The sequence below is a fragment of the Bombina bombina genome, chromosome 3, assembly GCF_027579735.1.
Source record: "Bombina bombina isolate aBomBom1 chromosome 3, aBomBom1.pri, whole genome shotgun sequence".
Lineage (NCBI taxonomy): Eukaryota > Metazoa > Chordata > Amphibia > Anura > Bombinatoridae > Bombina > Bombina bombina.
In genome coordinates, this window is record NC_069501.1 from 627,183,441 (window position 1) to 627,207,307 (window position 23,867).

At 38.7% G+C, this 23,867-nt stretch overlaps 1 protein-coding gene across 1 annotated transcript in view; it reads right to left on the reverse strand.

The window, feature by feature from the left end:
* Nucleotides 1-23,004, reverse strand: part of LOC128653789 (tissue alpha-L-fucosidase) — a 26,704-nt gene extending 3,700 nt beyond the window's left edge. Inside the window, exons 1-7 of the mRNA XM_053707292.1 lie at nt 22,599-23,004; nt 21,428-21,562; nt 18,099-18,236; nt 10,739-10,844; nt 10,450-10,650; nt 10,094-10,284; nt 1-52 (exon numbers count right to left, since the gene is read on the reverse strand). The exon at nt 1-52 is cut by the window's left edge and continues 48 nt beyond it. Of these exons, the coding sequence (XP_053563267.1) occupies nt 1-52; nt 10,094-10,284; nt 10,450-10,650; nt 10,739-10,844; nt 18,099-18,236; nt 21,428-21,562; nt 22,599-22,957 (1,182 nt within the window). The 5' untranslated portion in view covers nt 22,958-23,004. The remainder of the gene's footprint in view (nt 53-10,093; nt 10,285-10,449; nt 10,651-10,738; nt 10,845-18,098; nt 18,237-21,427; nt 21,563-22,598) is intronic.
* Nucleotides 23,005-23,867: the final 863 nt, after the last annotated feature.

The window sequence follows — 23,867 nt, forward strand, 5'->3', positions numbered from 1 at the left end:
TTCAGGCCACCTCATAAAGATGCTGTAAACACTGGAAGCTCTGGTAGTGTACCTAGTAAATACATTAAACATTTATTAATATTTTTGCAAATGAGTGAACACCCCTCATTTCAGGACTTAAACATACAATCTGATTTAGAAATTGCAACAGGTTGAATGAACAAGGTCTATAAACAGTCTTGCCTAGGAAGACAGTCATTTTTTTGTTGATTGTATAACAGGGTCCTTTTATTGTGCTTTTAAAAAAAAAGAAAAAAAAAAGGGAACAAATCTGTCCTGAGAATTAAACCTTTTTATTACTGTGAAAGTCTTTATCCAGTGAGCTTCTATCCCACAGCCCAGCTGTGTACAGGCATAGACTTTTTTTTTTAAGGTTACATTTTTAAAAAAAGCACATTAAAGTGAATGCCAAGTTTGATGAATCAGTTACCGGTTTTAAAAAAAAAAAAAAAAAAAAAACTATAAAAATAGGGGTATTTTCATTCATCAAACTTTACATTTCAATTGTTTTGTTAAAATTCTTACCTTTTAATCTTGAAAACCGCTCCAGCGCTTCACCCACCCGTCGCAAGCCTCTTCAAATGTCAAAAAGGACGAATCCGGCTTCCTCCAATTACGGTGTTGCCTCAGGCAATGATTCCCCTTGGGGGGGGGGGGGAACCTGCGATTGGAGGATGCCGTATTTGTCATTGCCGACATATAAAGTGACGAGCGGCAGGAGGGGGAAATCACTGGAGCAGCTTTCAAGATTAAAAGGTAAGTATTTTAAGAAAAACGAGTGAAATATAAAGTTTGATGAATGAAAGTGCCCCTGTTTTTAAAGTGAAGGTCAATTTTTATGTGAAAGTGCCCGTTTAAAAAAAAACAAAAAAAAACAAACATAATTTATGCTTACCTGATAAATTCCTTTCTCCTGTAGTGTAGTCAGTCCACGGGTCATCCATTACTTATGGGATTATATCTCCTCCCTAACAGGAAGTGCAAGAGGATCACCCAAGCAGAGCTGCTATATAGCTCCTCCCCTCTACGTCATACCCAGTCATTCGACCGAAACCAAACGAGAAAGGAGAAACTACAGGGTGCAGTGGTGACTGGAGTTTAATTTAAAATTTAGACCTGCCGTAAAACAGGGCGGGCCGTGGACTGACTACACTACAGGAGAAAGGAATTTATCAGGTAAGCATAAATTATGTTTTCTCCTGTTAAGTGTAGTCAGTCCACGGGTCATCCATTACTTATGGGATACCAATACCAAAGCTAAAAGTACACGGATGACGGGAGGGACAGGCAGGACCTTTACACGGAAGGAACCACTGCCTGAAGAACCTTTCTCCCAAAAACAGCCTCCGAAGAAGCAAAAGTGTCAAATTTGTAAAATTTTGAAAAGGTGTGAAGTGAAGACCAAGTTGCAGCCTTGCAAATCTGTTCAACAGAGGCCTCATTTTTAAAGGCCCAAGTGGAAGCCACAGCTCTGGTAGAATGAGCTGTAATTCTTTCAGGAGGCTGCTGTCCAGCAGTCTCATAGGCTAAACGTATTATGCTACGAAGCCAGAAGGAGAGAGAGGTAGCCGAAGCCTTTTGACCTCTCCTCTGTCCAGAATAAACGACAAACAGGGAAGAGGTTTGTCGAAAATCTTTAGTTGCCTGTAAATAGAATTTCAGGGCACGGACGACGTCCAGATTGTGCAGAAGTCGTTCCTTCTTTGAGGAAGGATTAGGGCACAATGAAGGAACAACAATCTCTTGATTGATATTCTTGTTAGTGACTACCTTAGGTAAGAACCCAGGTTTAGTACGCAGAACTACCTTGTCTGAATGAAAAATCAGATAAGGAGAATCACAATGTAAGGCCGATAACTCAGAGACTCTTCGAGCCGAGGAAATAGCCATTAGAAACAGAACTTTCCAAGATAACAGCTTGATATCAATGGAATGAAGGGGTTCAAACGGAACACCCTGTAAAACGTTAAGAACTAAGTTTAAGCTCCATGGCGGAGCAACAGATTTAAACACAGGCTTAATCCTGGCCAAAGCCTGACAAAAAGCCTGAACGTCTGGAACTTCTGACAGACGCTTGTGTAAAAGAATGGACAGAGCCTTCTTGTAGAAAAGACAATATCCTAGGAATCCTAACCTTACTCCATGAGTAACTCTTGGATTCGCACCAATGTAAGTATTTACGCCATATTTTATGGTAAATTTTCCTGGTAACAGGTTTCCTAGCCTGTATTAAGGTATCAATCACTGACTCCGAGAATCCACGCTTTGATAGAATCAAGCGTTCAATCTCCATGCAGTCAGCCTCAGAGAAATTAGATTTGGATGTTTGAAAGGACCCTGAACCAGAAGGTCCTGTCTCAGAGGCAGAGACCATGGTGGACAGGACGACATGTCCACTAGATCTGCATACCAGGTCCTGCGTGGCCACGCAGGCGGTATTAGAATCACCGATGCTCTCTCCTGTTTGATCCTGGCAATCAGTCGAGGAAGTATCGGGAAGGGTGGAAACACATAAGCCATGTTGAAGACCCAAGGTGCTGTCAGAGCATCTATCAGAACCGCTCCCGGGTCCCTGGACCTTGATCCGTAACGAGGAAGCTTGGCGTTCTGGCGAGACGCCATGAGATCCAGATCTGGTTTGCCCCAACGCCGAAGCAGTTGTGCAAATACCTCCGGGTGAAGTTCCCACTCCCCCGGAAGAAAAGTCTGGCGACTTAAGAAATCCGCCTCCCAGTTCTCCACGCCTGGGATGTGGATCGCTGACAGGTGGCAAGAGTGAGACTCTGCCCAGCGAATTATCTTTGAGACTTCCATCATCGCTAGGGAACTCCTTGTCCCTCCCTGGTGATTGATGTAAGCCACAGTCGTGATGTTGTCCGACTGAAACCTGATGAACCTCAGAGTTGCTAGCTGAGGCCAAGCCAGAAGAGCATAGAGAACTGCTCTTAATTCCAGAATGTTTATTGGAAGGAGACTCTCCTCCTGAGTCCATGATCCCTGAGCCTTCAGGGAATTCCAGACAGCGCCCCAACCTAGTAGGATGGCGTCTGTTGTTACAATCGTCCAGTCTGGCCTGCTGAAGGGCATTCCCCTGGACAGATGTGGCCGAGAAAGCCACCATAGAAGAGAATCTCTGGTCTCTTGATCTAGATTCAGCATAGGGGACAAATCTGAGTAATCCCCATTCCACTGACTTAGCATGCACAATTGTAGTGGTCTGAGATGCAGGCGTGCAAAAGGTACTATGTCCATTGCCGCTACCATTAAGCCGATTACCTCCATGCATTGAGCCACTGACGGGTGTTGAATGGGATGAAGGACACGGCAAGCATTTAGAAGTTTTGTTAACCTGTCTTCTGTCAGGTAAATTTTCATTTCTACAGAATCTATAAGAGTCCCCAAGAAGGGAACTCTTGTGAGTGGCAATAGAGAACTCTTTTCTACGTTCACCTTCCACCCATGCGACCTTAGAAATGCCAGAACCAACTCTGTATGAGACTTGGCAGTCTGGAAACTTGACGCTTGTATCAGAATGCCGTCTAGGTACGGAGCTACCGAAATTCCTCGCGGTCTTAGTACCGCCAGAAGAGAGCCCAGAACCTTTGTAAAGATTCTTGGAGCCGTGGCTAACCCGAAGGGAAGAGCTACAAATTGGTAATGCCTGTTTAGGAAGGCAAACCTTAGGTACCGATAATGATCCTTGTGAATCGGTATGTGAAGGTAGGCATCCTTTAAATCCACTGTGGTCATGTATTGACCCCTTTGGATCATAGGTAAGATTGTCCGAATAGTTTCCATTTTGAACGATGGAACTCTTAGGAATTTGTTTAAGATCTTTAAGTCCAAGATTGGTCTGAAGGTTCCCTCTTTTTTGGGAACCACAAACAGATTTGAGTAAAACCCTTGTCCGTGTTCCGACCGCGGAACTGGATGGATCACTCCCATTAATAAAAGGTCTTGTACACAGCGTAGAAACGCTTCTCTCTTTAACTGGTTTGCTGACAGCCTTGAAAGATGAAATCTCCCTTTTGGAGGAGAAGCTTTGAAGTCCAGAAGATATCCCTGAGATATGATCTCTAACGCCCAGGGATCCTGGACATCTCTTGCCCAAGCCTGGGCGAAGAGAGAAAGTCTGCCCCCCACTAGATCCGTTTCCGGATCGGGGGCCCTCACTTCATGCTGTCTTAGGGGCAGCAGCAGGTTTTCTGGCCTGCTTGCCCTTGTTCCAGGACTGGTTAGGTTTCCAGCCCTGTCTGTAGCGAGCAACAGTTCCTTCCTGCTTTGGAGCTGAGGAAGTTGATGCTGCTCCTGCCTTGAAGTTACGAAAGGCACGAAAATTAGACTGTCTAGCCCTTGGTTTGGCTCTGTCTTGAGGCAGGGCATGACCCTTACCTCCAGTAATGTCAGCGATAATTTCTTTCAAACCGGGTCCGAATAATGTCTGCCCTTTGAAAGGTATGTTAAGCAATTTAGATTTAGAAGTCACATCGGCTGACCAAGATTTAAGCCACAGCGCTCTGCGCGCTTGAATGGCGAATCCTGAATTCTTAGCCGTAAGTTTAATTAAGTGTACTACGGCATCGGAAATAAATGAATTAGCTAGCTTAAGGACTCTAAGCTTGTCTGTAATCTCATCCAATGTAACTGAGTTAATGGTCTTTTCCAGAGACTCAAACCAGAATGCCGCCGCAGCCGTGACAGGCGCAATGCAAGGGGTTGTAATATAAAACCTTGTTGAACAAACATTTTCTTAAGGTAACCCTCTAACTTTTTATCCATTCGATCTGAAAAAGCACAGCTATCCTCCACCGGGATAGTGGTGCGTTTAGCCAGAGTAGAAACTGCTCCCTCCACCTTAGGGATCGTCTGCCATAAGTCCCGTGTGGTGGCGTCTATTGGAAACATTTTTCTAAATATAGGAGGGGGAGAAGAGGGCACACCAGGTCTATCCCACTCCTTGTTAATAATTTCTGTAAGCCTTTTAGGAATAGGAAAAACGTCAGTACCGCAAAATATTTATCCAGCCTACACATTTTCTCTGGAATTGCAACCGTGTTACAATCATTCAGAGCCGCTAATACCTCCCCTAGCAATACACGGAGGTTCTCAAGCTTAAATTTAACATTTGAAATGTCTGAGTCCAGTTTACTTGGATCAGATCCGTCACCCACAGAATGAAGCTCTACGTCCTCATGTTCTGCAAATAGTGACGCAGTATCAGACATGGCTCTAATATTATCAGCGCACTCTGTTCTCACCCCAGAGTGGTCGCATTTACCCCTAATTTCTGGCAATTTAGATAATACTTCAGTCATAACATTAGCCATGTCTTGCACAGTGATTTGTATGGGCCGCCCTGATGTACTTGGCGCCACAATATCACGCACCTCCTGAGCGGGAGACGAAGGTACTGACACGTGAGGAGAGTTAGTCGGCATAACTTCCCCCTCGTTGTCTGGTGAAATTTTCTTTACATGTACACTTTTATTTAAAGTAGCATCAATGCAATTAGTACACAAATTTCTATTGGGCTCCACATTGGCCTTTAAACATATTGCACAATGAGTTTCCTCTGTGTCAGACATGTTTAACAGACTAGCAATGAAACTAGCAAGCTTGGAAAATACTTTTGAAATAAATTTACAAGCAATATAAAAAACGTTACTGTGCCTTTAAGAAGCACCAATAAACTGTCACAGTTGAAATTACAATGAACCAAATTTGTTATAGCAACCAAATTTTCACAGTAAATGCAATAAGTTAGCAAAGGATTGCACCCACCAGCAAATGGATGATTAACCCCTTAATACCCAAAAAACGGATAACAGAATATAAACGTTTTATCACAGTCAAAAGCACAGTCTCACAGGTCTGCTGTGAGTGATTACCTCCCTCAAAACTAGTTTTGGAGACCCCTGGGCTCTGTAGAGACGTCCTGGATCATGGAGGAAGGAATAGGAAGACTGTGACTGAATTCTTACTGCGCAAGAAAGCGCCAAAATAGGCCCCTCCCACTCATTATAACAGTGGGGAAGCTCAGTAAACTGAATTTATTCATAAATAAACGACAGCCATGTGGAAAAATAATGCCCAAAATTTTTTATCACCAAGTACCTCAGAAAAAAAAAAAACGATTAACATGCCAGTAAAACGTTTTAAATAAAATTATGAAATGATACTAATAAGCCTGCTGCTAGTCGCTTTCACTGCAGTGGGGGCTCAAATATAAGTTAAATGTATACAGTATTTTCTTAGTGAAGTTCTATTCCCCAGAAATACCTCAGTGTAACATACATACATATCAGCCTGATACCAGTCGCTACTACTGCATTTAAGGCTGCACTTACATTATATGGGTATTAGCAGTATTTTCTCAGTCAATTCCATTCCTTAGAAAATAATATACTGCAACATACCTCCTTGCAGGTGAACCCTGCCCGCTGTCCCCTGTTCTGAAGTTACCTCACTCCTCAGAATGGCCGAGAACAGCAAATGGATCTTAGTTACGACCGCTAAGATCAACACAAACTCAGGTAGATTCTTCTTCTAATGCTGCCTGAGAAAAAACAACACACTCCGGTGCTGTTTAAAATAAACTTTTGATTGAAGATATAAAAACTAATTTTAATAACCACAGTCCTCTCACACGTCCTATCTATTAGTTAGGTGCAAGAGAATGAATGGGTATGACGTAGAGGGGAGGAGCTATATAGCAGCTCTGCTTGGGTGATCCTCTTGCACTTCCTGTTAGGGAGGAGATATAATCCCATAAGTAATGGATGACCCGTGGACTGACTACACTTAACAGGAGAAAACACAATTGACATTTTTTAAAATATACTTGCCTTTTCTTCTTGAAGCCGCTCCAGTGCTTCAACAGCCCGCCGCAAGCCTCTTCATACGTCGGCAATGACGATTCCGGCATCCTCCAATCACGGCTTCCCCCCCGGGGGAATCATTGCCTGAGGCAACGCCGTGATTGGAGGAAGTCGGTTTTGTCATTGCTGGGTAAGTAAACCAGAAAGAAGCACGCGGGGCATAGTTTCAGAACGGCGATCTGGCGTTTCAGAAGAACAAGGCAAGTACTTTTAAAATACGGTGCTATGTCAATTTTCATGAATGAAAGTGCCCCTGTTTTTAATAGTTTTTTTAAAAACCGAGCACTTTCACATGATAATTGACCTTCATTTTAATAGGGTTTTTAAAAACCGGGCACTGATTCATCAAACTTGACATTCACTTTAAAGTCATTTTATTAAAAAAAAAAAAAATATTCACAGTATAGAACTAGATAATATAAAATGATAAATTGTATAAATAAAAAACCTCTGCAATATATTTTCATTATTTATTTTGCCCCCTTTTCTGTAATTCCATTATGACATTTTTAACTTTTTAATTCCTGTTAGAAATGGAAGTGCAGATCACATTTTTATTTCACACAGCCATTGGCTGCACACTCTAGTGACCTATTTATAACTATTCCTAATTGGCCAGAGCAGAGAAGGTAACCTAAGTTACAACATGGCAGCTCCCATTGTTTTATAGACACTAAAACTTAAACACTTATTTTGTCAATATTTAAACAACTAATGAAACTTTAAAAATACATCTGCATGTTATGCTCAGACTAATCTTTTCTTTGAATGCATCATTCTGTCTAGCATTTATATAGTGTTTAATGTCCCTTTAAATGGGCTAAGCTTGCAGGGAAATAAGATATACTTAGTTGATCACTTTCTATACAGACACACATGCTTTATATTATTATCTTTGTAAACCAAAGCCCAAAAAAACTTAGAACAACTGAAAATTAACATTTATTGCTTATCTCTTCTACCTCCTACTTGGAGTGTAATTTCTTCTGATGGCTGTTTACATAGTTCTTCTTTGATCTTTACTTAAAAAGGGGCAGTCTAGTCAAAATTATACGTTCACGATTCAGATAGGAAATGCAATTTTAAACAACTTTCCAATTAACTTTTATAATCAAATATGCTTTGTTTTCTTAGTATTCTTTGTTGAAAGCTAACCCTAGGTAGACTCATATGCTAATTCTAAGCCCTTGAAGGCCACCTCTTATCCCAGTGCATTTTGACAGTTTTTCACAGCTAGACAGCGCTAGTTCTTGTGTGCCATATAGATAACATTGTGCTCACTCCATGGAGTCATTTATGAATCAGTACTGATTGGCTAAAATGCAGTTCTGTCAAAAGAGCTGAAATAAGAGGGCAGTCTGCAGAGGCTTAGATACAAGGTAATCACAGAGGTAAAAAGTGTAAATTAATATAACAGTGTTGGTTATACAAAAACTGGGGAATGGGTAATTAAGGGATTATAAAACATTTTCAAGTAGGCTGTCCATTTAAGTAAAGAAAATGTCAGAATAGGTAGGGATAACAAAGGAAGAATCAGCTATTTAAAAACGCCAAAGTAAAATAAAAAAAGGAGCTATTTGTAAACAATTTAATACAACAGGTAAAACAAGAAACTGAAAACAAATTAAACGGTCCCTTTAATTAGGGCTAGCTCTAGAGGAATTTACTGCTCTAAGCAACCAGTGTTTAATATGTAACCTGGTCAGGCAATTAGAAGCATACTTTGGTGCAGAATTTGAACCCCAGTCGCTCTAGGAAGAGTGGAAAAATACAATTCACAGAGGTAGTTTACAGCATAAGCAAGCAAATTAAAGGATTAGAAAAGTCTACATAAAATCATCACATAACATACCCAAGGTTCCTAAATGATCAAGTAGTAAATCTGCACTTACTGCACCAAGCCTCCAACACCATTTAAAACTTTTTTCTTTTTTAATGTATTGCTGTGACGTCATGATTGTCAGCCCCCCAGAAATGGCAGCTCGACTTGTTCTCGAAACAGCCCACCCTTTAATAAATTTCCATATGTTTACTCCCACAAAAGCATGCACAATGGATTTGGATCTCTCACACATGGGCACAGCAATAACAGAAGACTTTAGGTAAATTACCCGCATGCCTATAATGTTATGAATCTACTCTCGATGATGTATGTTTACAGATATATGGTCACAGGCAGCTTGCATTATATTGCACTAAAGTCAATAGATCCTGTCATGCCTAAAGATTTAGACATGTTTTTGCTTCCTATTGGGTTTACAATCACAAGTTGAAAACAGTCTTTAAAGAATTATGATTGTCTTTCAGATCATTTACAGATTTCAGAAGGAGCAGTTTTTAACTTGTGATTTGTATTGTCGCTTTTAATTCCTGATAGAGATAAATGGCTCGGGAATCACTGCGGTCTCCTGACCGCAACTATAGTGACGTCTGAAAGGAAAATCCAGATATGATTGTGCATGCATAAACTAAAGCACACCAGAGCGCATGCGTGGACAGTCGGGCTATACCCGGAACTAAAAGGGAAAAGAGAGAACGCAGGTTGTCTACCGCGATTGGTGTATGCAAATTAACCCCATGGTGGGTTTGGAAAACCTAACACTTTTTTAGCCAGAATAGCAAGAGAACAGAGAAAAAACCACAACGCAAGGTATTCATCGCATTTCACCGGGTTGATAATATTAAAAAATGTGATCAAAGAAACATTTTGAGCTTACTATCCCTTTAAATAACAAATGTTGATTATATTGTATTTTAGTACAATCTTATACTAGCCCCAATAAGGTTATAAAATGTAGCTACTAGAGAATAGCTCTCAAACGATTGTTATTTTATTAATCCGATTTACTGGAGTATGTAAAATCCCTATTAGAGAAGGCCCATACTATATTTAAGTAATTTATGGATACAAGAGCTTTATATTAATTACTTTGGACTAACTAAAGCACTAAATTGAGTAATTACAGTGTTGTGTGCAGACAAGAAAATAAATGTTTAAAGTTATGTAAGACTGCACATAATCTGAGCTCCAAGCATTTGCAGAGACATTGCACAGCAAAAACAAACAAGTTAATTAAGTTTAAGTCATGTGTGGGCGATTCACGTTTGAGTTGAATATGCCTTTAAAGAATACGCTTTTCCTATGCATAAAAGAAGCGTTAGTTCAGTTAGAAATCCTTTTAAATGTGTCGCAATACAGTTTGAGGATGACTCACCAGACTTTGACAGTAGAGTTCTCCATTTGTACCCGCCATGCTTTAGAGGCATAAATTGCCTCTCCATTAATGCTCAGCCATTTCCCAACAGCCCGCAGTCTCTCCTGAAAAATGGGCACAATCAGGCCATCCTTACTTGGGCCCACATTCAGAAGATAATTTCCTCCATAGCTAACAGTCTGGACCAGCTCCTGTGAATGTTACAAATGTCAAAGAATAAGATCTACAATACATTATGTACAATATACATTATGTACAGACACCAAAATGGTTATGTCAAAATACAGTTTTGCAATCAACGTAACTGACATGAACGTGTCCGTCAGAGCAAAACAATCAAATTTGCCTCTACTCACTGAAATGATGGTAAATTCATCCATTATCTGGCCGACTTGCATGTTGCGCCTGTAACCCCAGGAATACGTATCAACAGATGTGCATTTCTCCCACTTGTGGCTCGGAAGGGTGCTGGGTGTATACTTATCTTCACAGTTGTAATATCCACCATGATGGCAAGAACAGTTGCTACACCAACGATCATTCACCACCACTTTGTCCTGATGGCAACAGAAGGGTTTACCAGACCAATTACAGATAACATACAGGGCAAAGCATTTGCAACTAAAATATTAAAGGGCTAGATACCTTGATAGGACTCTCATTGTAAAGCCAAGCCAGGAATTGTGTGGAGTTCCAATATGTATCTGGTGCTTCCCAATCTCCATCTGACCAAATCAGATCTGGTTCATACCTGAATAGTAAATTACATTTAATTTTCTTACCGGAGCTCCAAGAATATTCTGTCCTCTGATCCATGTGACAAGCAGCAAGAACAGAATAGGTACAGGCTTTGAGGATCATAATATAAGCAGTTATTTCTCTTCTACATTACACACGTTTGCATAAAAACTAGTAAATCCATATCTAGCTTATAAAAACAAAACATAAAACACAACATACTACTAGGTGTGCATTCAGCAGTTTTGTTCACAGCCGAATGCGGAAGAGGCTGCTTTCGGCATTTGGCTCTTTTGGGTACAGAATATCCTCTTGTGCAAGTTAAAAACACTAAGATCTGTGCAAATACTGAAAGCAGCCTCCTCATTTGGCAGTGAAGAAAACTGCCAAATGAACGTCACTGCATACTACCATCTTTAAATCATATAAAGGATTCGCTCAGTGTTAAATTTAAACATAGGTAATTGCCTCTGAATACTAAAAGGGCAGAAGCTGTCAAGCATTTCAAATTTGCTCCAACATGCAGTGTACAATATTACTATTGACTCACTGTTGCATCAATACAAAACTAGTCACTAGAGAGGTAGACCAATTAATGGTCCCCATCTCCTCAATGTCTTATTGATCTCATCACAAGCTAGTGAGACTTCTTTAATTGTTAAGGACCTCAACAGAGCGAGCTTTAAGTTTGGCTAAGCAATGTGTGGTTAAGTCTGGTATATTGTCAAATGATAACTGGCTAGACAGATTTAAAATAACTAAATATTAAATGTGAATCCCAAAGCTCAAAGTGATGGTGCATTTACAGACAGCCTTATAAAATGTGGTTCACCTATTTAAAAAAGGTAAAAGAAAGAAAAAACATAATTTATGTAAGAATTTACCTGATAAATTAATTTCTTTCATATTGGCAAGAGTCCATGAGCTAGTGACCTATGGGATATACAATCCTATCAGGAGGGGCAAAGTTTCCCAAACCTCAAAATGCCTATAAATAAACCCCTCACCACACCCACAATTCAGTTTAACAAATAGCCAAGTAGTGGGGTGATAAAGAAAGGAGTAAAAAGCATCAAAGGAATTTGGAAATAATGGTGCTTTATACAAAAAAAAAAATCATAACCACCATAAAAAGGGTGGGCCTCATGGACTCTTGCCAATATGAAAGAAATGAATTTATCAGGTAAGTTCTTACATAAATTATGTTTTCTTTCATGTAATTGGCAAGAGGCAATTGGGATAGCAATACCCAAGATGTGGAACTCCACGCAAGAGTCACTAGAGAGGGAGGGATAAAATAAAAACAGCCATTTTCCGCTGAAAAAAATTAATCCACAACCCAAAATATACGTTTATTCTCATAAATGAAAAGAAAAATGTAAAACATAAGCAGAAGAATCAAACTGAAACAGCTGCCTGAAGAACTTTTCTACCAAAAACTGCTTCTGAAGAAGCAAATACATCAAAACTGTAGAATTTAGTAAATGTATGCAAAGAAGACCAAGTTGCTGCTCTGCAAATCTGATCAACTGAAGCTTCATTCTTAAAAGCCCACAAAGTGGAGACAGATCTAGTAGAATGAGCTGTGATTCTCTGAGGCGGGGCTTGACCCGACTCCAAATAAGGTTGATGAATCAAAAGCTTTAACCATGAAGCCAAGGAAACAGCAGAAGCCTTTTGACCTTTCCTAGAACAAGAAAAGATAACAAATAGACTAGAAGTCTTCCTGAAATCTTTAGTAGCTTCCACATAATATTTCAAAGCTCTTACCACATTCAAAGAATGTAAGGATCTCTCCAAAGAATTCTTAGGATTAGGACACAAGGAAGGGACATCAATTTCTCTATTAATGTTGTTAGAATTCACAACCTTAGGTAAGAATTTAAATGAAGTCCGCAAAACCGCCTTATCCTGATGAAAAATCAGAAAAGGAGATTCACAAGAAAGAGCAGATAATTCAGAAATTCTTCTAGCAGAAGAGATGGCCAAAATGAACACTTTCCAAGAAAGTAGTTTAATGTCCAAAGAATGCATAGGCTCAAAAGGAGGAGCCTGTAAAGCCTTCAAAACCAAATTAAGACTCCAAGGAGAGATTGATTTAATGACAGGCTTGATACAAACCAAAGCCTGTACAAAACAGTGAATATCAGGAAGTTTAGCAATCTTTCTGTGAAATAAAACTGAAAGAGCAGAGATTTGGCCCTTCAAGGAACTTGCAGACAAACCCTTATCCAAACCATCCTGAAGAAACTGTAAAATTCTAGGAATTCTGAAAGAATGCCAAGAGAATAACACCATGAAATATAAATCTTCCAAACTTGATAATAAATCGTTCAAGAAACAGGATTTACGAGCCTGTAACATAGTATTAATCACTGAGTCAGAAAAACCTCTAACTAAGCATTAGGCGTTCAATTTCCATACCTTCAAATTTAATGATTTGAGATCCTGATGGAAAAACGAACCTTGAGACAGAAGGTCCGGCCTTAATGGAAGTGGCCAAGGTTGGCAACTGGACATCAGAACAAGATCCGCATACCAAAACCTGTGAGGCCATGCTGGAGCCACCAGCTCCATGATGATTTTAGAGATCACTCTTGGAAGAAGAACTAGAGGCGGGAAAATATAAGTAAGTTGATAACACCAAGGAAGTGTCAACGCATCCACTGCTGCCGCCTGAGGATCCCTGGACAGGTACCTGGGAAGTTTCTTGTTTAGATTAGAAGCCATCAGATCTATTTCTGGAAGACCCCACATCTGAACAACCTGAGAAAACACACCTGAATGGAGGGACCACTGCCCCGGATGTAAAGTCTGACGGCTGAGATAATCCCCCTCCGAATTGTCTATACCTGGGAAATGAACCACAGAAATTAAACAGGAGCTGGATTCCGCCCAAGCAAGTATACAAGATACTTCTTTCATAGCTTGGGGACTGTGAGTCCCACCCTGATGATTGACACATGCCACCGTTGTGTTATTGTCTGTCTGAAAACAAATGAACGGTTCTCTCTTCAACAGAGGCTAAATCGGAGGAGCCCTGAAAATCGCACGGAGTTCCAAAATATTGATTGGTAATCTCACCTCTTGAGATTTCCAAACCCCTTGTGCTGTCAGAGATCCCCAAACAGCTCCCCAACCTGAAAGACTTGCATCTGTTGGGATCACAGTCCAGGTTGGACGAACAAAAGAGGCCCCTAGAACTATATGATGGTGATTTAACCACCAAGTCAGAGATAGTCGAACATTGGGATTTAATGATATTAATTGTGATATCCTTGTATAATCCCTGCACCATTGGTTCAGCATACAAAGCTGGAGAGGTCTCATATGAAAACGAGCAAAGGGGATCGCGTCTGATGCTGCAGTCATGAGACCTAAAACTACCATGCACATAGCTACTGAAGGGAATGACTGAGACTGAAGGTTCCGACAGGCTGCAACCAATTTTAAACGTCTTGTCTGTTAGAGACAGTCATGGACACTATATCTATCTGGAAACCTAAAAAGGTGACCCTTGTCTGAGGAATCAAAGAACTTTTTGGTAAATTGATCCTCCAACCATGTTTTTGAAGAAACAACACTAGTTGATTTGTGTGAGATTCTGTAGAACGTAAAGACTGAGCTAGTACCAAGATATCGTCTAAATAAGGAAACACTGCAATACCCCGCTCTCTGATTACAGAGAGTAGGGCACCGAGAACCTTTGAAAAGATTCTAGGAGCTGTCGCTAGGCCAAAAGGAAGGAGCAACAAATTGGTAATGCTTGTCTAGAAAAGAGAATCTCAGAAGCTGATAATGATCTGGATGAATCAGAATATGAAGATATGCATCCTGCAAGTCTATTGTGGACATATGTCCTTACTGAACAAAAGGCAGAATAGTCCTTATAGTCACCATTTTGAAAGTGGTAATCTTACATAACGATTCAAAATGTTCAGATCCAGAACTGGTCTGAATGAATTTTCTTTCTTGGGACAATGAATAGATTTGAATAAAAACCCCAGACCCTGTTCCTGAAACGGAACTGGCATGATTACCCCTGAAAACTCCAGGTCTGAAACACTTCAAGAAAGCCTGAGCCTTTCCTGGATTTGCTGGGATGAGTGAGAGAAAATATCTACCCCTAAGAGACAATACTCAGAATCCATTGATTTTGGACAGAATTTGTCCAAACATCCTTGACAAATCTTAATCTGCCCCCTACCAGCTGAGCTAGAATGAGGGCTGCACCTTCATGCAGACTTGGGGGCTAGCTTTGGTCTCTTAAATGGCTTGGATTTATTCCAATTTGAGGAAGGCTTCCAATTGGAAACAGATTCCTTGGGGGAAGGATAGATTTCTGTTCCTTATTCTGTCGAATGGAATGAAAACGATTAGAAGCTTTTATCCTGAGGCAAAAAAAACTCACTTCCCCCCAGTGACAGTTGAAATAATAGAATCCAACTGAGAACCAAATAACTTATTACCTTGGAAAGAAAGAGATAGCAATCTAGACTTAGAAGTCATGTCAGCATTCCAAGATTTAAGCCACAAAGCTCTTCTAGCTAAAAACATAGATTTAACATCAATTTTGATATAAAAAAATGGCATCACAAATAAAATGATTAGCATGTTGAAGCAAGCGAACAATGCTAGACAAATCAGAATCCAATTCTTGTTGCGCTAAATTTTCCAACCAAAAAGTTGATGCAGCTGCAACATCAGTCAATTAAATTGCAGGCCTGAAAAAGATGACCTGAATATAAATAGGCTTTCCTTAGATAAGATTCAAGTTTCCTATCTAAATGATCTTTAAAAGAAGTACTATCTTCCATAGGAATAGTAGTATGTTTAGCAAGAGTAGAGATCAACTTTGGGGATCTTTTCAAAAAACTCCAATCTAACTGCTGGCAAAGGATACATTTTTTTTTTTTTTTTTTTTTAAAACCTTTAAGAAGGAAAAAAAAGAAGTACCAGGCCTATTCCATTCCTTAGAAATCATATCAGAAATAGCATCAGGAACTAGAAAAACCTCTGGCATAAACTACAGGAGGTTTATAAACAGAATTTAAACGATTGCTAGTTTTAATATCAAGAGGACTAGTTTCCTCCATATCCAATGTAATCAACACTTCTTTTAACAAAGAACGAATATACTCTATTTTAAATAAATAAGTAGATTTGTCAGTGTCAATATCTGAGGCAGGATCTTCTGAATCAGATAGATCCTCATCAGAGAAGGATAATTCAGTATGTTGTTGGTCATTTGAAATTTCATCAACTTTATGAGGTTTTAAAAGACCTTTTACATTTATCAGAAGGCGGGATGGCAGACAAAGCCTTCTAAATAGAATCAGCAATAAATTATTTTAAATTCACATGTATATCTTGTACATTAGAAGTTGAAGGAACAGCAACAGGCAATGTACCATTACTGATGGACACATTATCTACATGTAAAAGTTTATCATGACAACTATTACATACCACAACTGTAGATATAATCTCCACAAATTTACAACAGATGCACTTAGCTTTGGTAGAACTGTTATCAGGCAGCAGGGTTCCAACAGTGATTTCTGAGACAGGATCAGATTGAGACATCTTGCAAATTAAAGAGAAAAAACAACAACATATAAAGGAAAAAATTATCAATTTCCTTATATGGCAGTTTCAGGAATGGGAAAAAAATGCAAACAGCATAGCCCTCTGATAGAAAAAAAAAAAAAAAAAAAAAAGGCAAGAGGCATATAGGAATGGGGTTTTAAATAATGAAAATATTTGGCGCCAAGTATGACGCACAACACAAACAGAATATTTTTTGACGTTAACAACATCCGGAAATGACACACTCGCGTCATTGAAGACGCAACCTTGTGAAAGGACTCGGTGTCAACTAAGATGCCAGAAGTGACGAATTTGCGTCATCGAACGTAACTTTGCGCCAAAAAATCTCACTCCAAAAATGACGCAATAAACTTTAGCATTTTGCGCCCTCGCGAGCCTAATTCTGTCCGCGAATTTGAAAATGACAGTCAATTCAAAAAAAAGACTATACACCAGGTAAGAAATACATTTTCCTAAAAAATGCATTTCCCAGATATGAAACTGGCAGTCTGCAAAAGGAAATATACTGAAACCTGAATCATGGCAAATATAAGTACAATACATATTTTTAGAACTTTATATTAATACATAAAGTACCAAACCATAGCTGAGAGTGTCTTAAGAAATAAAAACATACTTACCAAAAGACACCATCCACATATAGCAGATAACCATTTCAGTACTGGTTTGGCTATCAGTTGAGGTATTGGAATATGAGAGTATATCGTCGATCTGAAAAGGGAGGTAGGAGATGAATCTCTACGACCGATAACAGAGAACCTATGAAATAGATCTCCCGTGAGGAAAACCATTGCATTCAATAGGTGATACTCCCTTCACATCCCTCTGACATTCACTGTACTCTGAGAGGAATCAGGCTTCAAAATACTGAGAAGCGCATATCAACGTAGAAATCTTAGCACAAACTTACTTCACCACCTCTATAGGAGGCAAAGTTTGTATAACTGAATTGTGGGCGTGGTGAGGGATGTATTTATAGGCATTTTGAGGTTTGGGAAACTTTACCCCTCCTGGTAGGATTGTATATCCCATACGTCACTAGCTCATGGACTCTTGCCAATTACATGAAAGGAAAAACAAACAAAAAAACAAAAAAAAAAAACCACAAATTTTTAGAATTAAATTAGGAATATTTTTGCAAAACGCTCGTTTACAAATAAAAACTATTTTTTCAGGTAAGCTGTATATACTTGAACTCTACCCAAGTGTAAGATACACACATCATACTACTGTACTGCTGGAAATTCACAAACTAAAGAAAGAAAAAAGAAAAAAAAAAGTTAACAATAAAGTTGTGAAATGTTTCAAGTAACAATTTGTAAATATATTTGTATATTGGAGGAAAAAAAATGCTTTAATGACCCTTGAGAATGATATCATATGAATCAGAGCTGTCCAACTCCTGACAGAATGTCTCTATGTGAATGCTGGTAAATCAATCAGATAACAATTATTCCTTAAAATATCCCTTGTATTGTTTTTGTTTTTTTTATCCTACTTCTGTTTGTTTTTAATTAATAGTGCAATATTCTATAAAAGTTTACTTTTCATTTTTGTTCTTTATATGGACTTGGGTAAATATGAAAAATTTGAATTGAGCCATTTATATTACAACAAAACAAAAATAAAAACACACAACTGATTACACAGTTCTCACCTAGTCACCAAATCATACAGTTCAGGCATGGTCTTCGAAAATACAAAGTACTGAGTTTTAAAGTTATTCTTTTTGTCAATCAAATAAAGAGGGTGAAACCACTCCAGTAACGAGTGATACAATCCATAGCGCAGTTTTCTAAAATATGAAACAAAATGAAAGTACGTTACCTTTTGGAATGACGATTTTCTCTCTCTTTTTATTTTTAGCTTTTTAAATGGGAAGTTTGAAACAATTTAAAAATGTAATGTTCTGCATGATCAGCATGTTGTTAGAAATCTAGCAAACTTACACTCCATGCTTTGCTAAATATATAAAAGAGAAGACTCCTTTAGTTGGCAGACCACTCACCCCTATAATTCTCAGACATAGTATCCCATAGTTTGCTACAGTCTATCTTCTCAAGGATAAAGAGCTCACTCAGAGCCTAAGTCTCAAAAACTAAATCAGCTTATATTGTACAGTAAGTGTATTTCCTTAATATAAAAATTTATAAATTTAGATCCCATTAAAGAGATATGAAAAACAAAATATTTTTTTTCTTGATTCAGACAGAGCATACAATATTAAAAAAAAAAAAAGGTTCCAATTTACTTCTATCATCAAATTTGCTTTGTTCTCATGGTTTACTTTGTTAAAGAGATATCTAGGTAGATAGCGTGCTCATGTCTGAAGCACTAAATGACGTGAAAAAAAAAAAAAAAAAAAAAGAGAGAAGTGCTGTCATCTAGTGCTCTTGCTAATTTTATAATCTTACAAAAAACTGCTGCTATATATAGTGCTACAGACACGTGCAAACGATTAAGCTTGTCTACCTCCTTTTCAAGAAAGGATAGAAAAAGAGGGAAGAACATTTGCTAATAGAAGTAACTTGAAAGGTTGTTTAAAATGTAGTAATGTATCTGAATCATAAAAGAAAAAAAATTTAGGTTTCATGATCCTTTTACAGTTCCCAAGGTAAAAATTGCGGCATGACGCGGCATCTTATAGATAAGATAATTGTAGAGAAATATATAAACTTGTTTATATGACTCATTGTTTCCTGAAAATAACATTTTGATAATAACAAATGGGCATAAAAATAGATCTTATTAAAGTATGTTTAAATCTGAGAAAATAGCTAGTTCCCCCCCCCCCCCCAAATCTAAAAATTGACACAGCATTTTTCACAATAAGGCATTAGAGAACATAAAACCATAGTAGGTTAGGCTGTTGTGGGAATGCCCAATATATTACTTTGTTCCATGAAGATGATAAAAAAAGAGAAGTTCAAATAATCATGTGCTAGTTATATCATATTAGCTTTGTTCTGTCACAACCACAATAGCTTCTCAGGTTACACAAGAGAACATTTTGGAACCCTGACAGTTTATGGCATTATCCATCAGAAGTGTCAGTTCTTACAGATATAAAAAAGGCTCTGCACAACAGACCAGGTGCTTTACCTATCTACTATTCAAGATTTGCATTGGTTATGCTTTTACTATGTTGTATGTGCTAAATAGGCTGGCCAGTAGCAGGGTTACTACTTCCCTACAATGAGTGTAGCTCTCTTCAAAAGGAATTATCTTATATTAACCCATTACAAGTGCCATTTGCTGAATCTCTTCATACTAGGTGCTGCCATTTTGAAAGGCATCAATTCTTGCACACTGACAGAGTGGTGTGCGTTTAGAAATCATTGACATTGGAGGCTTTTTGAAACCTGTACTTTGCACAAGGTTTGCATTTCTGCATTTTTTACATAAAATAATAAATATAAAAATGTCCTCAGGAATTATACAGATCGGTGAAGACAATACAGAAACGTGCAGCCCATATTTTGTATTGTGCGATCTAAACTGAATTTCACCATACGGCCAATTAAAAAGACAACAATGTTTCTGATCTGTGAATGTGCAACACTTTGTCAGAGTGTGAGAACACAGGGGCATGAAACAAATGTTTTATTTCATGATTCAGATAACGCAGCACTTTTAAACAACTTTCAAATGTCCTTTATTCTCTTTGAATATTTTTTAAAGGAGCAGCTATGCACTACTTGGAGATAGCTGAACTCTTTAGGTGAGCCAATGTCAAGAGGCATATATGCATAGCCTCTAATCAGCAGCTAGCTCCCAGTAGTGCATTGCGCCTCGAGTCTACCTAGATATGCTTTTCAACAAAGCATACCAAAGGGAACAAAGCATATTAAATAATAGAAGTAAATTGGACAGTGGTTTAAAAATTGTATGCTATAGTTGAATCATGAAAGAAAACTGTTGGGTTTCATGTACCTTTAAGTTCCAAGATGGCACTGCTCATAGTAAATATGCAGAGCATCTCGAACTGGCATTTGTAAGGGGTTAGAATAAAAGACAGCTTTAAAGGGACAGTCTACACCAGAATTTTTATTGTTTTAAAAGATAGATAATCCCTTTATTACCCATTTCCCAATTTTGCATAACCAACACAGTTATAATAGTATACTTTTAACCTCTGTGATTATCTTGTATCTAAGCCTCTGCAAACTGCCCCTTTTTTCAGTTCTTTTGACAGACTTGCAGTCTAGCCAATCAGTGCCTGCTCCCAGATAACACTGTGCTCGTGCACGAGAAGTTATCTGTATGAAATATGTGAACTAACACCCTCTAGTGGTGAAAAACTGTTAAAATGCAATCTGAAAGAGGTGGGCTTCAAGGTCTAAGAAATTAGCATATGAACCTCCTAGGTTAAGCTTTCAACTAAGAATACCAAAAGAACAAAGCCAAATTGGTGATAAAAGTAAATTGGAAAATTGTTTAAAATTACATGCTCTATCTGAATCATGAAAGTTTATTTTGGCCTAGACTGTCCCTTTAAGGAGAGTTGAAGACACATCAGGAGCAATAACACTTTGGTGAGTAACTAATAATGTAATTGAAGTTAAATGCAGCTGTTTAAAAGGGACACTGAACCCAATTTTTTTTCTTTCATGATTCAGATAGAGAAGCAATTTTAAGCAACTTTCTAATGTACTCCTATTATCAATTTCTTTGTTCTCTTGGTATCTTTATTTGAAAAAGCAGGAATGTAAGCATAGGAGCTTGCCCATTTTTGGTTCAGACGCTGGACAGTGCTTGCTGATTGGTGGCTACATTTATCCACCAATCACACTGCAAAAATGAATTATACCAACCTTCACTAAATCAGGGTTTACTTTAAAACATACAAAGGACAATGAAATTGCTAATGAGACACTGGAATAATATCAGCAAAGGTTTCAATACTACTATAACCGGAAAGAATATGAGTTACAGAAAAGAAAAACATTGGAAGCCTCAAGGCATTTTATTACCTAATCAACCAACCTTTTTTTCAATGCTTCTCCTAAATCTCCCACCAAGTCTCTATGTGGCCCTGTATCTACAGAATTCCAGTTCCAGGAAACAGGAGAACCCCAGTTAGTGAAACCTTCATGGTGTTTAGTTGTCAAAACAACATATCTGCAAAAGGAATATGAGAAGAATGAACACAGCAAAAAAAACAAACAATAAGAAAACAAAACTCAGATAAAGTATTTGATTCTCTCCAGTCCAAATTGTAAAATGTGTATCGCTGTGGAATTTTGCAGTTACAGACACAAGACATCATGTTTTGCTTGTTACAAGGGTTAAAAAAAATATGTGTCCTTAGTATGAGGAAGTTGAGACATAAGTAATTCACGATTCAGAATGAGCATGTTCTGCAAATTTCAGTTCAGTGTATTAAAGGGATAGACTGGTCAAAAATGTTTGCAATATACTTCCATTAGCAACAATACTTTTAGTAAAATGTATTACTGTTTTTCAGCAGCATACACACATATGCTTTGAGGGCCAGAGCAACAGTATTCAAACAGTAAGCAGTGGCTTGTATGACAAGTCTTCCAACTTCATACTGATGCATGGGACCACACAGAATATTTATGTATACCCCTGGAAAACAGCAACAACTTTTACCAAAAGCATGTTTGTCAATGGAAGTAGAATGCAATAAAATGCTTCTTTATCCCTTTAATTATAAAACTTGAATTGCACTATTATTGACCCCTTTTCAACAAATAGTGCCTCATCAACACCAGCAAATGACATTACACTGCACTCACAAATACAACTATCATATGACTCAATATAGAATTTCTACTAAACTCCTATTTATGTGTTTAACTTAATGCATTTGTCCTATGTGGAGTTCTAGCAAAAAAAACAAAACAGGAAGTCCCTTAGCTTTTTTATATTTACTCCCATAACACCTATTACCCATGACAACTCTTCCATTTAACCAATGTCCCTTGTGTTACCCATATTATCTTCATCGCTTACAACCGTTTAAATTACTTTCCCCAACACCACTTTAATTTACCCAAACAAAGGAAAATAAAGTAGTAAAACATCTATTATATATGAGCTCTCCGTGTTGTCATTTCGCCGGCCTACATCCCTGATCCCAGAGCGTTGCAGCACACACCAGCATTCTATAGGAATAATATTATATTCTCACTTGGCACCAGCAGCCTCAAAGAGCTCGGCCCAGGCATCAGGATTGTAAAACTCTGCAGTGAATTGCGGGGCGAAGTCCGCGTAGGTGAAACCGGGAGGATAGCTGTCTTCCATGAACTTTACATAGGCCGGGTTCTTCAGGTTCAAGTTCCACCAGAACCACTCGCTCCCGAAGGAGGGTACCGAGAATACGCCCCAGTGCAGGAACACTCCGAACTTAGCCTCGTCATACCAGGCAGGTAACGGCCGAGCGTCCAGCGAGTCCCAGGTGGGCGCATACTGCGAAATGACCGGGGACAGAAGAACAAGCAGACTTAGAAAACATGTAAGGGAACCGGGAAGACAACAACTAGCTGCCATGACTGGCACCGGGTAATGATGATGAAGTTCAAGTTATCAGGTGACTGAGAGAAGTCACAAGACACAAACACTTCCTAAACCGCCCACGGTAACACCCACTAACGTGTCAGGAGGGCTTGTACAGGACGGGACTGTCTGGGAACCTCCTATTCTCCGCCCAGTGGGAAGTATCACGGTGTCACTCATAGCATACAAAATACTGTACAGCAAAATACATACAAGAAAATATTATCGTTTATTTGTAGTGCGCCATCAGATTCCGCAAGGCTAAGATAATTAAAATATATTCTGTTTAATAAAATGATGTATATAAAAATAATAAATAGTTCAGTAAATGCAGAAGACAAGATTCAAAGGACAACAAACTCTGCTAGCACCACCTTGCTCCTCCACTGACTCACTGAAGTTAACCTATACTATTTTGTGACGACCCCAAATTGTATAATCATTTTGTACCACCCATAACTACGCCCAAATGAAACACATACACCAAAGTGGGATAAAAAAGGCCGCAGCTTATTTTATTAATTTTCACAACATAAATAACTTTTTTAAAACACAAAACCAGAAACCAGAGCTTGCTCCACCAAATTCATTTTTTCCTGTGCCTGCACCCATAAGGCACACCTCCCCATGAAAACCACCTCTCCTGTGTATCCAACAGAAGGTACCAGGAACCCCAACCATAAGCCAGCATCCAGGGCAAGCACCCCGCCACTGCTGCGACAAAGAAAATTTAAGTTAATATATATGTATATTTTTGTTAAAAAAAATTTTTAAAGGGAGGGAGGGTGGGTGGGCACTTAAGCCGTTCTGCTCCCAATCAGGTAAGTATAGTAAAAAAGGTGCAAATCCACTGACCCAACCACTGATTTGAAACCTCTGTAAAAATCACGCCCCCTTGTCCCTT